The 18,497-nt window shown below is 39.6% G+C and overlaps 1 protein-coding gene across 12 annotated transcripts in view; it reads left to right on the top strand.

Annotated features, from left to right (window-relative positions):
• The window catches only part of dmd (dystrophin), a 1,835,475-nt gene that overhangs the window by 1,783,916 nt on the left and 33,062 nt on the right, over positions 1 to 18,497 (top strand). For all 12 annotated transcript variants that reach the window (XM_059650343.1, XM_048540566.2, XM_048540567.2 and 9 more), the window contains one exon: positions 3,130 to 3,195. In XM_059650343.1, coding sequence (XP_059506326.1) covers positions 3,130 to 3,195 — 66 coding nt within the window. The remainder of the gene's footprint in view (positions 1 to 3,129; positions 3,196 to 18,497) is intronic.

Raw genomic sequence — 18,497 nt, 5'->3', positions numbered from 1 at the left:
CGTTCAATTCATGTTTTTCTTTTCTGGCTTCATGTTTGTCTAGTGAGCTCTCTGGCAGTCTGATCGTGGTCTACAAGGGCTTCTGCTTCCACATCAGATTAGCAGATTGTCCACAATAGCTTCCACTTAAAGATGATCACTGACTGTCTTGCCCTTCCTGCAGTCATAATCTTCCAGAGGAATAGAAATGTCAAATAGCATGTGTGACCATCTGTATCTCCCAAATGGTGCTAAGAATGTTGTTCAAAAGCCGTTATCTTCATCCAGCTTCATTGGCTGGTATCCATCCTCCAAGCATAGTGAAGACCTTTTAACCTTGGCAAATTGTGGCAAGATTTTCTTCATTGCTAGCATGGGTAATGCGATCTCTCAAAGCTTTATTGCAAACCTTTGGATCTATACATACTGTGTTCAAGGTGTTATCACTGCTGTTAATCCAGGCAGTGGGCATTTCACTTCCTTGATTATTTCCTTGTTTTCCAGCAATTTCTGCCTCCTTTCAGGCTGGACATGAGGGCAGCTGGAACTCTCCTTAGGAGATGCTGAGTTTTTCTCTCAATCTCATTTATGTTCAAGTTATATGTATCAGAAAGACATAAAGACTTGTAAATGCATCATCATCGTAACCTTTTAGGATCTAAAACAAAATTAAGAACTGTGGATGCTGGAAGTTTGAAACAAAAACTAAGTTGATAGAAGAACTTATCAGGTGTGGTCACATCTGTGGAGAGAAAGCAGAGTTAATATATCGAGTTCAGTGACCCTTCTTCAGAACTGGATCTTCAGTCAACGATATAGTGGCCTGCAAAACGCTGCAGATTTCTTCTGGCATATGCGCAATGACTAGTCCAAGCTTCAGACTTTTTTTTATTAATTCATGGAATGTGGGTGGCACTGGCTAGACCATCCCTAATTGCTCAGGGGGCACTTAAGAGTCAAGTATATTGCTGTGGGGCTGGAGTCACATGTAGGCCAGACCAGGTAAGGATGGTAGTTTCCTTCCCTAAAGGACATTGGTGAACCAGATGGGTTTTTCCAACAATTAACAATGGCTTCATGTCATCATCAGACTCTTAATTCCAGACTTTTTTTAATTGAATTCAAATTCCATCATCTGCCATGGCGAGATTCAAATCCAGGGCTCTAAAACATTGCCTGGGTTTCTGGATTAACAGCCTAGTGCCATTCACTCCCCTTCAGCTAAGGTTTTGCTTCATGTCTGCTGTTTGAAATTCTAGATCTTCCTTCTTCCTGTGGCCCCTCAGCTTTGTTTGTTCTTGGGGTGAGTATTATTCTATCAAATATCCTTGAACTTATCTTTGAGGGCTTCAATTTTGGTTCACAAACTTGAGTGATTTTTGCATAATTCTTCAGAACTCATGATATTACGCAAAACACCACAGTTTATTTGATCCTTCATATTCACTTGATGCTCTCCTGACGTCAATGTTCTAACAGTCACAAAATAGTTATATCACCCTTGATGATGCCAACCTGTTGGACGGAGAAAGCTGATTCGTCCCAATTACAGGCTGATGTCTCTACAGCAGTCATCTTTATATGCTAGCTTTGCTTCTCAGTTTCACAGCTTCTTACAGTTACGAGTATTGTTTTCCCCATGCTAGACATGTTTCCCTTTCTTTTGTTCACGATCCTGTGCCGTAATTTCATCCTACCCATTGTTTTCATTGAATGTCTCTCAGCATAATATAAAGCCTTATCTGTTCTCCCATTAATACATTCTAGCTGATGGTTGACAGTTCAGAAGTTTTGCGCATGTCAAGAGAGTACTTTTCTCCTTTCTCATATTTCTTATGCCTAAAATAATTCAATCTCTGAGATTATCTTTGAGTTGTCCTCATTCTCAAGATTCAGCTGGATATATCAATGTGGTCACATACTAATCAATCATCTCTATTTCTCATGAATTTTGATGTTGAATGCACACCTTTCAGAAGTAATGTCAATATAAGGTTTAAAGTGCAAGTTCAAAGCTTGCATAATTTCTGCTGCCTGGCCTTTTTGCTCCTCAGTGAGATCTAGGCTATGGTACAGATGGTGGCATTCTTTCCACAGTACTGATAGCAGCATTGCTAGTCTTATTTGTTCACATTTTTCAACTAATTCTGTAGCTGTTTCATAGTCTTGTCACAGAGAATGGAAGTATTCCAATTCTGTTCAATTCCAAAGCAGCAGTGACTGAAAAATGTACATGTTATTTGACTTACTCATCAATTATGAGCTGCATGCTGCTGTTCTATTTTCACTTGCTTGCTGTTTCTTTCAGTAACTGGCTCTGCCACCGCTCTGAAATTCCACACATTTTCAGCTGCTCTGCTCCTGACGCCAGCTATCAAACAATGTGTATTTGATGCCTGCAAAATCAATTCCCCCAGAGTGGATGTCACCTAAATATTGGAGCCAGCCAGTTCAATGAATCTAGCCGCATTTCTCCAAACAGTGCCACACCCCAAAATAAGAACAAAACTCTGAAATCTATTCCAACTCACATCCTTTGAGATGTCTGTCACCCTTTAATTCTTTTGTATTCTCAAATTTAAGTGGTCCACCATTGGTGACAGTGCCTTCAGTTGGCAAAACTTTGAATGTCCTCTGTTCACCTCCTTGCTTCTCTACATCACTTTCCTCCTTAGAGCACTTAAAACAACCTGTTTAATTATGTTGCTGATCATCTGACCGAATGCTATCCTAGGTGGCTCAGTGACATTCTTTGTTTTATCTTGCACTGTGAAGATACTTAGCGTGATTCATTCCATTGTAGGTGCTAAAAGATTACGTATTGTTGTTTTCAAAAAGCTGTTTCTTGTGCCTTCCTACACAGTGACCAAGGGAATTAGGTGGAGACCTCAGTCTTCCCCAAATTATGATAGTTAGTTCCAGGTTTACCAGTTGCATGAAGAAGGCTTACACAAAAGATGGATATGTAGTGTTCTAATGCCTGTCTTTTCCTGTTGATAATTGCAAACCCTAATGAGATCAATATTTAAAAACCGTGGCATAATTATATTCTGAGGGCTTTTTTTTTTCAAAAATTTTAAGTGGCAAGTTATTTTTGTTCATTTGTTTACATTCATCACATCTTTGTAATTGCTGATTTTTGTTTTGCAGGCTAGCAGAGATGGAAAACAGAAATGGATCTTATTTGAATGACAGCATTTCACCCAATGAAAGCATGTATGTATCCGAGTGAAATTTAGTATTGGCATGTATTTTGTTGAGGGGGGAATCAGATTACCATGTGAAAGTTGCTGTCTTATGAAACTGTATACTTTATACTTTGGTTCTTTATGGATTTCCAAATCCAGATATATTTATTAATCTTTGGAATTGTGTTTTAATGCAGAAGTTAGTACATTGAGAAAGCCACAATGTGCATTGGTTGCTAGAGTATAATATTCAGTGTCAATATCGAGCAGGGACCCATTAAGCTGGATCTCTGCGAACTCCTCACCACAGTTTCTAGCAGACATTTGTAGCACTGTCTTTGTTCGAGCAAACGTGTTCAAAAGAGGCAAAGATGTATCAAATGGTAAATTTTCTGTTGTTTCTGTTTCATTTGTGCTGTGCTATCTCTGTCTAGTAAAACAGGCATTTGAAGAACGTGGCTAAACAAAGGCAAATGGTTTAGATTATAGCAATTATAGTATCAATTCCAAATTTATTTTTAACAAATATCACCATTTACTTTGATTTCTGCTCAAATATTTCTGACATTGAGAATTCTTCTATATGTTTGTTGCTCAGAAGATGCTGTGAATCTACAAAGAGATGGCACACATGTCAGGCAGCCACAGAGACACTTAGCATTAGTGGCACACATCCCTCCAAGCCAGAATATACAAACAAAGACCTGCATACCTATCATTGTTAGATAATCATAGCTGCACAGGCACATTTACCTTAAGTTAGTCTTCAGCATATTGTTCGCTGGGGCATGCAGTGACCTTCCTGATGGGCAATCAATAGTGTCATGAGAAACAATGTAAGACAGAGCACTCAGATTCCCAAAGCCCACAGAGTCATTGATTCCACTGTCTAGGCCATTCATGCTATCTTGCTCAATATTCTTCCCATAACAACAGGAAAGCATTTTCTTCTCTCAACATAAAACTTGTCAGCAGGTGAAACAAGTCAATGCTTGTTTTTCTGGTAGTCGCTGGGATGTTTTCACTTCAAGATAACATGCAACTTCATTTTAATTTGAACAGTTCACTTCTTAATGCAGAAAGGCATGTCTGAAGGTGATTGTTGTAAAAATCAGGGCTCACATCTGTGCGGTTTCCCGAGATGTGTATTGAGGACCAACACGATGAAAGCAGTCAGTACACTGCAATATATTCCCACTGGAATTTGGAAATTGTGTTTGTATGCTTCTTGCAGCAGAGCTTTACCAGGGCTCAGAGGCTTCCTTTAAGAGGCCAGAAAGCAGCAAGACATCCAAGGGGTAAGGAAGTGATTCGCTCAAGGAGCAGCACCTGCCTGAAGAGACTGTTGAGGATAGCCCAATCCAACCTGCAAATGGTGTTTTATGCTGCTCTCAAACAGGAATCCCTTCCTTTGGCTGCCTATCTGATTGATTAAACAGTGCTGCTTCTGTTGTCACTCAATTATTCATCCTCATCTTTTCCTGTATGCAACAATCCACAAAACTGCCATTTATGTCAGCACATAAAATCAATTCCACACCTTTTCCAGATCTGCATCTGCAAGCACACTAGTACAGTTTAACCACATGAAGTGCTGTGAATTCCAAATGATATTTATAATAGAATTTTTTTTTCTTTCACTATCAGTATATGATGAAAATGCTCTTAAGGCTAGTCATATACTTCTTCTCTCAAAGAGCCGTAATAGTGATTAAGTGTGCTGTAATTCCCAGCTTTTACTGCAAAGCCAAATTGGTCTACATTCGTGATACGAAGTCCTACTGCACATTGATGCTGTGTAGCTGCATGTACAACTGGGTTCTGCTTCCTTTCCGATACACATGCAGAAACCTGAAGGGGTAGTGGAGATGGCGGCATATGATGTTTTCTCAATATATAATAGCATGATCAGCCCTGTACATCTGACCGTAATACTAATACTGCATTCAAGTCAGCTTTAGATATCTACAAGAAAGAAGATCAGTATAGTACTGAGATCAATGAGTGACTCACAGTTGTCACTGGTTACTGAGTTTTTCGAAGCAGGAATGGAGCACCTTCTACAATTGGACACCTCACAACACAGTAAAAGCATAAACTACTCTCATATTTCCAAAATACCCTCCAATGCTGATACTGCTAGAGTTGTCCCATGCTCCATGAAGCAACACTCATGTGAAACTGTCCTCCATACAGCAATGTATATTGCTGATGAATTCCTCCACCTGACATGCCATCAGTATCAATTTGCCTGCTGTACCGGCCAATGTCTGAGCTCATGTTCAATGCCATAAAGGCATTGTACTTCAACAAGCAGAACACGTGGCATTTAGAACCACAGACTTCTCTTTCTTTCTAACCAGAAATATCTGCCCCCTCATGGGCCACCAGGTATTGCTGTATACACACTCAATACAGCCTTGTTTTGCTCGCATATAAACTCCCCGTGTGAATCTTTGGGAAGTTTGCACGTGAGTACCATGTGTTCCGCTGGATCCAATGGAACCTGTCGTCAATTTTTTTTCTGGCATGAACGGAAAAAATTACCAGCCTGCCTCTTAGGATGCCTCAAACCAGTCTCTGAACCACTGAAATATTGTGGATTATTCAGACAAAAGGCAGCATTGGTTTGTCACCAGCTATGTCCCTACAAACACAAGTGCTGATCTTTTAGCGATGAATATTTGCCACAGCATCAGGAGAATAGCCCTACTCTTCTTCGAGCCACAGGATCTTTTAAGATCAGGCAAGAGACCAGCCAAGTGCTTGATTTTAAAGTCTCATCTGAAAATTGGTTCCTCCAAAAGTGCTCTACTTTCTCAGGCTTGTCCTAATGTGCTTGATCTGTTATCCTTTGGATCACTGAAGTGACATTTGGTCTTACAACTCAAATAGTATGTCTAATAATAGAGCACACTTTGTGTTGGATGGTTGTCTGTAAGATATGATCTGTTATTTTGCAAACTCAAAGTTCCTCAACCCAGGAATATCACATAATCACAAAGACATAAATGGTAGTAGTGGATTCTGTGATTGAGTTCACAGATGCTGTTACCTCTTGTGCCTGAGGTAGATATTCTCTACAAGAGGAAGATATTTCAGATCATGTTGCATCACAAAGAATGATCTCAGATTAATCACTCTTCAGGGCAATATTGCATGTTGAAGTTCAGATTATGTTGTTAATCTATTCCAGTTTACCTCTCACTTTGTGATTCCATCTGAACAGTAGTGTGTAGTTGCCCTTGCAAGTAGTTTAAAATCTTGAGAGTCATACTGAATGCATATCACTGGCCATGGCTGCTTGTTGCAGTTAGCATTTAGCTGTTTCATTAAACATCTTCTGCTCTTCATAAATTCAGGTTAAGGCTGTTGACAAAAGATTTACCCAACTCCATTCAAAATATACCATATGGCCTACTATATGGGTGGACATGTATGACAGGCAATTTTCATGGTCCCTACGTGCTAAACAATGAGTATCCTGAACAGGGAAAGAAGCGGTTTCTCCTTTCCTTTAAATTATGCCATCATCATTGGGTCCACCAGCTTCATCATCTTAGAGATGATCAATGGCTAGCAGCTTTGCCTTTCTCTTGGGTGTTATGATGTCTGGTAATGGGTGACTAACATAGTGACCCCTCAAAACCTCTCCAATACCCAAAACTCCAGGATGGATGTATCTACCAAAACAATGCTGATGGAATTCAGCAGCATTAAGGACAAAGAAATCTTCTTAATCATCAACTCAGTACCTGATCTCAACCTCTCTATCTATTACTGGTGATGTATTGACAGAATGCATTGTATCAACTCCCAAAGTTAGCATGTGCTGTACTTCACAACACCACAACTTTTGCCACTCAAAGGAAAGGGCATCACAGTCGTGTGAGTACTGTCAACTCCATGTTGAACTTCTTAATTAAGTCAGAATGGTGTGTCATTTAAGGATTCGGTAAATATTTATCGATGGAGCTATTCAGGAACTCTCGATATAACACCATCATGAGAGCAGGATTCATTAACAGGAGATGATGGCATAGTGGTATCACTGGAGTGTTAATCCAGAGACCCAGGTAATGCTCTGGGAGCCCTGGTTTGAAACACACCGTGGCAGATGGTGGAATTTGAATTCAGTAAAAATCAGAAATTGATTTGTCGGGAGAAATCAACATCCGTCTCGTAACAGATTGGGAGCTTGAGTTTGGGATCTGACCAGTTCGTGTACGGGATCGGAATGGATTTGGATAGATTTGAACAGATTTGAGGGATGACAGATCCAAGCACATTTGAATAGACTCAGGGATTAGGGTCCTAGACATTTAAATTAAAACTCAAGTGAGAACTGGAAAATCCGTTTAATTTCAGTTACTTGTGGTTAGTTAATTCAAAAGTGGGGGAAATGGCTCCTAACATTGATAAAGAGGTTCTGGGATTTGAAGATGCTTCACAAAATTGTCAAGGAAGTTTAAAAAGACAGTGGAGGATATACTTATCGACTTAGCAAACATGCTGGAATTAGGTTTAACTCGGGATAAGAGGAGAACTGAAATTGTAATGGAGTCAGTCGAGCATTTAGGTATACAGAGAAATAGGCAAGTGCAGTGGAGTTAGAAAAAATTAAATTGAAAATTAGACAACTGGAGTTAGAAAATGAAGGAAAGAAGATCCAGGGCAGAAGGGTAAGCAAGAGTTCTGAAATGATGTGAAATGTTACGAGCGGAGGAAAGATAAAAAGAAAAAGAGAGAGCTTGAACTTCAGAAGTTGCAAATTGAACACCTAGCCAACTTAAAAGGATGGAAATGAAGGTAGAAGATAGGTTTGGTGAGGAGGAGAATGATGATGTGCAGACCCATTGTAGCGAAAGACCTAATAGGGATATATACAAACATGTCAAAACATTGAATTTTGGTAATGAAAAAGATGTGGAAGCCTTTCTCATTTCCTTTGGGAAACTGCTGAAACAGATGAATTAGGCAGGGCAAGTGAAGAGTTTGCAGCACTGTCAGATTAGGTGCCAAGAGCATATGAAGAAGTGAGACAGGTGATATTGAGTGCCTATGAATTGATACCTGAAGTGTTCAGAAATATCAGGAAAGAACCAGTTCAACCTTGTGTGGAGAATTTTTGAAAGAATTCAACATAGCAACTTTGATAGATGGGTGAAAGCAACTGCTGTTGTAGGTAACAACAAGCAGCTCTAAAGAGAAAATCGCTGGCACTCACAGAATCCTCTCAGCTCAGAGTAACAATCATCTAAACTAATGGTACACTGGCACTCTTAACTAATATTCCTGACACAGGACTTGAATGGAGAAAGGTGTTCTGATTGAGGATCAGCGGAGGGGGACCGAGTTTTCCAGAAGATATATCCTGACTATAATTGTGAGAGATTAAGTTTTAATTTATCTTTTATTCATCTGGTTTATATAGCAGAGATTTGTAACTGTTAGAACAGCATTCCACTATAATTTTGTCTTCTTCGGGAATAGTAAGTAGTTCAAGTCGGGGTTGGAGGGTGGGGTAGATTCTTTGGTTTGATAATAGTTCTGTTAGTTTTTTCCACTGTTAGAGTTAGATAAATTATTACTTGTTGATAATAGAGTGACTGTCAGGAGTTCATCTCATTTATAACAGATTGGGAGGTGAGAGGCATATTATACCACTTTTCACACCTCTTTTTCACAGATTATGAGACAAAGCGAGCTTCTCTGGGTGTTTTGGTTTTAGTTATTAGAGGGGGGGGTCCACCTCTGCTTCGTAACAGATTTGTAACAAATTTACTAATATCCTTCAGGGAAGGAAGCTGCCATTCTCACCTGGTCTGGCCTTTGTGTGTGACTCCAGACCCAGAGCAACGTGGTTGACTCTTCACTCAGGATCAATTAGGGATAAATGATAAATATTGCCTTATCCCAGGATTGATTTTGTTAAAAAATTACAAAGATTGCACGTATAAGTCAGCCACACATTTGTTAAGACCGTGGGATGGTAATTAACCACAGCTTTGTTGGCAACATTCGTATGAAAGAAGGTAAGAAACAAATTAGGCAGAGTCTCTTTTACACTTGCATTTGCGTTGTACAAGGACCTGGAAATGAGGATGTGCAGCTTTAAATGTTTGCCTTTATCTGCCTCCCTTCCTCCCACAAAAAAAGATTGTTTTATGCACAACAGACAGCATATATATAGCATTAAATTAGAGTAGATTACAGGTTGCATTTCTGAAGTTGAAAATAATAGGTGTTAGTTGACATAAAGATCAATTATAAGCAATTGCTGAAACTCACTAATTGAGTCGCCTGACAACAGAAATTTAAGCAATAACAATTTTTTGCAATTTGGGGTTAAATGTCATTTATTTTTAGCCATGAATACTCTGTAATTAACTAATGAGGATTATAGCAGAGGAAAATCGCTGAAACTCACAGCTTGGTTGTGAGGATTTTCACAAATTCCGCTGCTGCTACTTTTTTGGGAAGAGCATGGAAATACCGTCGTTTTTGACTATTTCCTACTGTTTTGTAGTTCTCTTTGCTTGAAGGTACGATCCCTGTTTCTGCAGTGGCTGTTTGCTTAATTTGGAAAGTATCAGAAGGCTTTCTTCATGAGGTTGCAGACAATGAATGTTGGCAGGCTAGGGCTTGAAGTGTTGTGTCACATGATTCACATTCATGTGCCGTCAGTAATGGTTTCCAAACAGTCATTCTCCAGAAGAAATCATGGCTAATGTTACAATTGTAGTGAAAATGGACTATTGCTATTCAAGTTGCTTCATTTCACCCGAATGCTTCTTACTTTTTTGGAATAAAAATGGCTTTAAAAAGGACGCCACTGATGTAAAATGGCAACTGCAATCACCTGACTAGTGCAACAACCCAGGAATATGTCATTTTAATGCATCGGAATTATCATTTTAATCAGGAGACACTGGAACTGAGTGATGCATCAAGAAAATTGTATCCCTTGTTTTTGCTCCCACACGCATGATAGGTTCACATTGAAAGGTTGGTTATAACCATTCAACTCAGAATGAATCAATGAAACCGACATCACAATCCAAAAAGGAATACAATAGCAACAGCCTTTGAGCAACAACGGTGAAAGCAACTTAGGATGGTGACTGCAAGGATACTGATGGTTTTCCTCTCCCTCTGACTGTCATACTCAGGAGCCAACGAATGAAAGCAATTTGGGGCAATAATATCTGCACCTTTGTCATTCTGAAAGAACTAAGCTGAAGCTAAACAGTTGGATTCAAATCTTTTTCGTTCTCACAATCCAAGATACTGCTAGTATCTGTAACTTTATTTGGTTTTGTTATCCCTGTTGCACTAGGTACCCCTCTCCCCACCTCTTTCTTTTTAAAAGTAATTTTATTACCTGTGTTTGTGCTTGGTACTGTGTTTCTTATTTTCTCTTGTGTTTTCAAGTTCATAAAGCTCCACTCACTTTCTTTCAGGGAAACATTGTGAATAGCTGTTTCATTTCTGATCTGTTTAACATAATTTAATTGAAATGTGATTGCTACATGCCAAAAACAAAACAAAAATATTTCTTGCAATTGATCAAGAACAAGCTAAAAGGAGGAGAGCCAACCATCCCTCTTCACCTGAGCATTGATTTTACCTATCTCTAATCTGAGGACATTGTGTTGCTTCCTGCTGCTTAACTTTATGGTTTAAATATTCATTGCTTTAAATCACGTAAGTTCCTGAGAAATTCAAGGTATTGTTATTCTGGGATTGTTTTGCTGACATTATGTAATAATGGTGTATATTTGCCTGGAAAATCAAAGTATTGTGTGGAGGTACAATTACCACCTCAGTTTCACTTCCCTACCAAGAACCTCAAAGTAAATGGCCCAGAACCTAATGCATGTTATCACAAATCACCCTATCCATTTACTGTACCAGCCCAACTGAAGCAGTTAAATTGGTAAGCAGCTCGAATCTGTGTGCTGCCAAGTGAAACATAGGTATATTTTTTGCAGTATGTCAACAAGGGGAGAGAAAACAAGAGCAGTGAACAACACATATACTGCCATCTTGTAGATAAACTCTATAGAGTGCATATATCATTGCAGAATTTACCTGTCTTCATCTAATTGTAGCAGAATCAGAGATCAAGCAAATAGGGACGTTCCAAAATGGATTTGGGAACCAGTTTCCTAATTCTTTAACATCAAGAATCTGTGCCCCTGCACTCAAAGATATCTCACTGTTTATACCCCTCCCATTTATTGTACATTTCCCATGTTTTGTTTGCCCTCCCGAAGTGCATAACTTTGCATTGCTCCAGACCGAATTCCACTTGCCACTTTCCATCCACTAAACCAACCATTGGTATTTTCCTACAATCAACAGCTGTGCTGTTCGCTATCAACGATGTAGCCAATTTTTGTGTCGTCTGCAAACTTGCCAATCACACCTGCCACATTTAAATCTAAATCATTAATATACATCACAAACTGCCAGGGATCCAAAACTGAGCTCTGCGAAATACCATTGGGAGCAGCTTTCCATTTGCGGCAACGTTCATCAGCCTTTGTTTCTTCCTACATAGTTGTACGAGCCAGTGACTTCAGTTTTTCTGACCAGGCTGCTCGGTGAAATCTGATGAATGCCTTACTAAAATCCATCTACACATCAACTGCACTAGACTCATCAATTCACCTTGTTCTTCCCTCCAAGAAATTGAACTAAATTTCAAGGGCTGAAGGGCCTGTGTTGTGGTCTACTGTTCTAAGTTTCTAAAACATGCCCATCTCTGTCTAGGTAATCCAATCTCTTGATGTTGATTCAACTAATTTGCTCACCACCCAGATCAAACTGACCAGTCTGTAATTACTCAGCCTCTCACTCTCACCCTTTTTGAATAATTACAGTGTTTGAGGTTTGCACATGCTCCCCGTGCCTGCGTGGGTTTCCTCCCACAGTCCAAAGATGTGCAGGCTAGTGGAGTTGCCCGTGCTAAATTTCCTGTGGCGTTCAGGGTTGTGTAGCTTAGGTGTGTTAGAGGGGGATGGTTCTGGGTGGGATACTCTGAGGGTTGGTGTCGACCTGGGCTGAAGGGCCTGTTTCCAAACTGTAAGGATTCTGTGATTTGATTTTCTGTGATTTGCAGACCTTTAATCCTCTATTATCTTGTGAGGACTGGAGGATGATGAGACAAAAATTGGCCACATATTTAATAGCAAAGAGGATGGCTGTTGAAGTAAGAAAATATCAATGACTTGGTTGAGTGGGTGGAAAGTTCTGGATGTAAGTTTGCTCGCTGAGCTGGAAGGTTCGTTTTCAGACCGGGTGGAAAGTGGCAAATAGGATTCAATTTTAAAATGAGTTTCTAAGCACCAAGATTTCTTCCCTGACTTCCTTTATCACCCTATTCATCAGGCCACTCGTGATTTATCCATCTTCAAAGACCTGTCCCTTCAATATTTCTCCACACTTTACGCATATTTTTAATATTTCTAGTTCCATCTCTTCAACTAGAATATCTCTATCGTCCCTCTTCTTTGTGAAGGCAGAAACAAAATATTAATTCAGAACCCTGCTCTCATCTTCTGCACTCATGCACAAGTTAAAGCGGACATCTGTGATGAGCCTAGTCAATTCCTCAGTCATTCTTTTGATCCTTTTGTACTGTGATAAAACCACTGTATTTTCGTTAATTTTGTCAGCCAATATTTTTCTCTTCGGTTTTCTAATTTACTTTTTCACTCCACTCTGGTACTTTTCTATGCCAGTCTTAAGTTGCCAGCTTTTTTTTTTGAGATTGTCATAAGCTTTATTTTTGTGCTTGGTCTAACCGTGTATGTTTCTGGATAACCAAGGGTGGCTAGATTTAATAGAAAAAGATTTTTTCGTGAGGATGTGTCATTTGTTGACAGAATGTATAGCACGTTTTTAGCTTAAATCAAGATTCTGTCAGTTCTTGTCACTAGCTGCAGTTCCCATATACATATCTGGTCAAGTGATTGAGTTGAATTGATAATTTTTCTGATAGACCAGTAAGTGAGCAGTTGAATTTTATTCAGGCACTTTTATTTGTCACAACCATACAAAATGTTGCATCTATTAATACTTGAGCATAAGCAATTGCATTTATTTAAGTTATCAGAGTTGTTAATCACTGTTGATTAGTAAGATTACATCGTCATACGAGGCGGTCTGTTGTAAACTTGAGATCTGGCATCATCTGATTATATTTGTACACTTACTTTTGTTTTTCTGTAATATCATAAACTAAATCAGTTGTCCTGTTGCATACTCTTGACAGATATGCCCTTTAAATATTAGTTAACTGTAATGTCCAGAAATGGATTATGCTCCAATTAAGAAACGAAGGGAAAACTTGACTGAATATTTCATATGGATATAGATGTGACATTGGATGCACGTTAATTGAATTGCTTAGAATTATATAAATAATGTTTTTACTAAATGCCAGGAGGCAGCAATATTTAATCTCTTTATCAGCTAGGATTATGAGTAGGCAGTTCAGCCCCTTGAGCCTTCTCTGCCACACAGTATGATCATCGCTGATCTCATCTCAACCTCAGCTCCACTTTCTTGACCATTCCCCATAAACCTTTAACCTGTTACTAATTAAAAATCTGCCTGTCTCCACCTGAAATTCACTCAATGCCCTGGAATCCATCATAAAGCTTTGAGAAAAGTATTGTTTCCACGTCTGCATTTATAATCTGCCACCCCTTAACTGAAAACCATGACCTCCGATTCTAAATGCCCCACAAGAGGAAACATCCTCTGGACATCTATTTTGTAAATCATCTTTCGCATCTTATATACCTGAATTAGATCTCCTCTCATTCTTCTAAACTCACAATAGTGTAGACCGAAGTCTTGATCCCTCTTTGTAAGACAAAACCTGGAATCAGTCAAGTAAACCTCCTCTGTACTGCCTCCAATACACTACATACTCCAGGTACAGTTTCAAGAATACCTTGTACAGTTGCAGCAATATTTCCCTTCTTTTCATACCCTATTCCTTTGGTAACAAATGCCAAAATTTTGTTTGCCTTCCTTTATCGCCTGCTGTATCGGCATATTGGTGTTCTGCAATTCATGCATGAGGACACCCAGATCCTCCTTCACTGATAGTCTGAGAAGTTTCTCTCCATTTAGATAATAAGTTGCCAACCTATTCTGACAAAAATGGGTAACTTCTCACTTAACAACGTTAAACTGCAGCTGCCAAATCTTGGCTATTCACCGAACATAGCCATCTCCAGTTGTAAATTTATTTCTTCATTGCAACTTACTTTCCCGTTTGTTTAGTGTTGTCTATGAATTTGGCTGTAAAAGCTTCTAACCCTGCACCTGAGTAATTAATATAGATTCTAAATAGTTTGGGGCAGAAGGACTGAACCTGTGGTACCCCTCTAGTTCCATCTTGCCAATCAGCAAATAACCCATTTATCCCCACTATGTTCCTGTTGTTTAGCCAATCCTCTATCTAAGTTGATCCATTACTCTTAACCCCATGTGATCTTACCTTGTATATTGTCTTTTTTGTGCAGCAGCTTATCAGATGCCTTCTGGAAATCCAGACATATACAACATCGACAGGATCCCCATTATCCACTTTGCTACTTATATTTTCAAAGAACTCTAGGAAATTAGGCAAACGTGATTTACCCCTCATAAAACCATGCTGATTCAGATGCAGACTTTCCAAATGTTATTATTTCCTTAACAATGGATTCTAACAATTTCCCAATGACTGATGTTACTGGCTTCCTACTTTATAACTCCATCCCTTTTGAATGTGGGCGTTGTATTTGCATTTTTCCAAATCCAGTAGAACCTTTCCTGCTCCAAGGACTTGTGGAAGAAAATAGCCAATGGATTGACTGTCTTTAGTGCCACTTTCTTTACAACCCGAGGACACTAGAGACTTGTCTGCTTTCAATCCAGTAGTTTGCTCGGTACATCATCAGATCAGACCACGGTTCAAATAATAAATGTCGGAACAACAATCCAGGAAGTTCTGAACTAAGAAATCACTCTCTGCCATTTGTAGGTCTTTTTGTGTGTTGGTTGGTTTCAATAAAGCAATCAGCATTTTAATGAAATTTCTCTGGAATGCAAAATATTAGCCTGGTAAATCTTTGTTTTAATGATGCACAAGCTCCTATTTTTAAAGTATAAACTGTTGCTACTGTGCTAATCAGTGTAACAGCTGCAGGATTGGTACTCTTAACAATTGTTTTCATTTTGCTGAGTTCATAACCCAGGTTTTACGGTATGAACATCATACCTGGTTTTGCTGTTGCGTAAACCTGAAGTATTCTGGGATCTTAAACATGCATAATTAAGTGTGAAAATCATTAAATTAGAATCTACAGGCTGCATTGTTTCAGTCTTTGCTGATGGCACCTACATAGAATTCACAGTAATGGTGTGAACTTTGGCTAATTGCTCACTGTTCTTGCTCTAAATGTGAAGGCATGTACAATCAGAAGTTCATGAGGTTTTCATAGTTTAGTCAGTGAAACTGACCATTCCTATAGAATGATTTAAATGTGATGATCGGTTTAAGCTTCCCCCTTTCAATAAGCTCTGGCATGCTTATTACTATTGGGATGATTCTTGTGTCCTTCACTGTGAAAACTGAGGCAAAGTGTTGATTTAGTGGTTCTGCCATTTCTGCACTCCCTGCGAGTAACTCCCCGTTCAAAGTAATTTGCAGCCAATTTTCACGTAATAATTGCCCACAAACAGCAAGGTGTCATTGTTTAAGGAATAAATATTGGCCAAGGCACAAGGCATGTCTCCCATTCAAAGTGTCTCATCCAAAAGATGCCACCTCTGACAGTGCAGCATTTTTTCTTTCAGAGGTAGTAAGAGCTGCGGATGCTGGAGTCAGAGATAACATAGTGTGGAGCTGGCAGCAGCAGGCCAGGCAGCATCAGAGGAGCAGGAAAGCTAACATTTTGGGTCAGGACCCTTCTTCAGAAATTTTTTCATTACTGCCTTTGAGTGTCAGCCTGTGTCTCAGTTCTAGAATAGAATTCAAGCCCACAATTTTCAACTCAGAAGCAAGTCTGATACCAACTGAGCCACAAGGATACTTCAGTGAGTCGTCGACAGGTTCTTGCTTCTTTCCTTGCGTTGCAGAAAATACTTCGTAGTTTATTTTAAGCTCCAAGTCCTAGGCTTTTCCATCCAATAATACTGGGGCAGGTGATACCCTTCACACTGCTCACCAGCCATGAACTTTCACCAGTCAAATGAAGGGAAAAATTAAATGCATTTTCTTTCCATACTTCGGAATTGAAATTAGGGGACTGTTTCTGTCAACCTTTCGTGTTCAATATAACTTCTTTTTTAAAAATACAATGATCATCAAATATTTTGGCTGTGTCCTTTTACTGATTTCAAGTCATTGTTGGTGTGTGAATTCATCTTTAACAGGAGCAGCAAAGAGGCAGTAGTGCATCAGCAACCTGATTTGTGCTCTGATCGAATTTTTTATTTCAGTGAAAATACCAACGCAGCCTTGCCCCTTTCCCCCTATCACTGCAGGCAAAGTCCAGCATTATTGACAAGTTCCAGTATACTTCTGACTCTTTGATCACCAAAGTTGCATTGTCAGTTCAAGAAACTCATGCGAGACCCTCGTCTTGAGAATGTCACGTGTCAGATTTAGTGAATTCTTCAAATTCATTCCACTGAAATTCAACAGACCTTTTCAAACAAAAAGAGTCAGAAGCAGGAAATAATCATCGAATGTTAATGAGGCAGACTCTGCTATAAGCTCCCTAATGAGGCTACTGTAAGCTCCCGAATGAGTTTACAATAAGCTTTCGGGGGAAGATCCCTGTGACATTCCTGGTGAGGAGCTTTCATGCTGGCCACACAACTCTGCATCTTTCTCTAACCATTGAAAGTAATGATTAGAAAATCATGCAGAGCATAAAGCTAGTTTCTCTCATGCAGTTTCAAGTTTGTGGCTTGATTTTGAAAAATGTCTTGTTGCTATTTTTCTCTGAGCATATGAAAGTATGTATATTTTCATTTGAAATTTGGTTAGCACATTGAGTGCAAATTAGGGATGCACCCAGTTCTTATATTTTTAAAAGTAGTTTTGAATTTTTTTTCTTACTATCCACCCTCCCTTCATTATGCTGTTACTGCACCATGTGGCATTCCCCTGTTGAGGGGATGGACTCCCATCTTTTCGCTGATACTTCGCTCCATCCAGTTATTGGAAATTGTAGAAGAAATCCAGAGTGATTCAATATTCAAGCTCCGAGCTTCCATCACAGTGAAGATAAATTTGCACACGGGCTGTTCAGATCAGCCTTTAGCTGCTGATGGTTTATGATCAAGAAGACTGCTAATTAATGTTTGCCTTCATAAAAGTATGCTGATGATACAGCCAACAAACTAACACCTTGTACTTACCTCTAAGATAATGAAGCACATTTCACAGGAGCATTTTCAAGTAAAATTTGACTCTAAACCACATGAGAAATTGATAGGTCCATTGATCAAAGGCTTTATTGATGAATTAAGTTTTAGGAAGCCACATAGAGGAGAATGGAAAGCCAGGGTGTGTCGGGAAGGAAGTCCAGAGCTTGTCTCCTATGCCGTCAAAGGAGTCAATGGTTGAGTGATCAAATTTTGGGATACTCAATCACTACGTCCTAAGCGTGTTCAACTAGTTGCTGCTGCCTTGCTGGGAGGATGCGCGCACAAACTGACACACATGCACACCATAGGTGGGAGCCAGTGCTGCTACTCAAACTGTCTCCCCACTGCTGCTTCCTTTTACTGCAGCTGTCAAAGAAGGAGTGATCTCCCTCCCCATCCATGTGTCAAGACTGCTGTTGGCATGTGTGCACACAGGGCTAGTGACATTAGCACTGACATTAACAAACCCTGCTCCTTCAGGTGAACACTCATTTCTCCACCAACTGGTGCCTTTCATAATAAACATGGTCCTTTGAATAGCAGGATGAGAATTTTGGAATTGAGATGTTACTTCAGTCACAGACAGTGTAGATCACTGAGCACAGGAGTGATGGGTGAACAGAGCCAGGTGTGACTTGGGTCACAAGCAATAATGATTTAGATGAGTTCAGATTTACAGAGAATCAAAAATGGAGGGCCTGCCAGGAGTGTGTTGAAATCGAGTGAAGTCCAGAGGTAACAAGTGCACGGCTGAGGTTTTCAGAAGCAGTTGAGGTCATTTGGAGATAATAAGATGTAGAGCTGGAGGAACACAGCAGGCCAAGCAGCATCAGAGGAGCAGGAGAGCTGACATGTCGGGTCTGGACCCTTCTTTGGAAATGGGAG

The sequence above is a fragment of the Stegostoma tigrinum genome, chromosome 12 (assembly GCF_030684315.1).
Source record: "Stegostoma tigrinum isolate sSteTig4 chromosome 12, sSteTig4.hap1, whole genome shotgun sequence".
NCBI lineage: Eukaryota > Metazoa > Chordata > Chondrichthyes > Orectolobiformes > Stegostomatidae > Stegostoma > Stegostoma tigrinum.
This window is presented reverse-complemented; position numbering and strand designations above follow the sequence as displayed.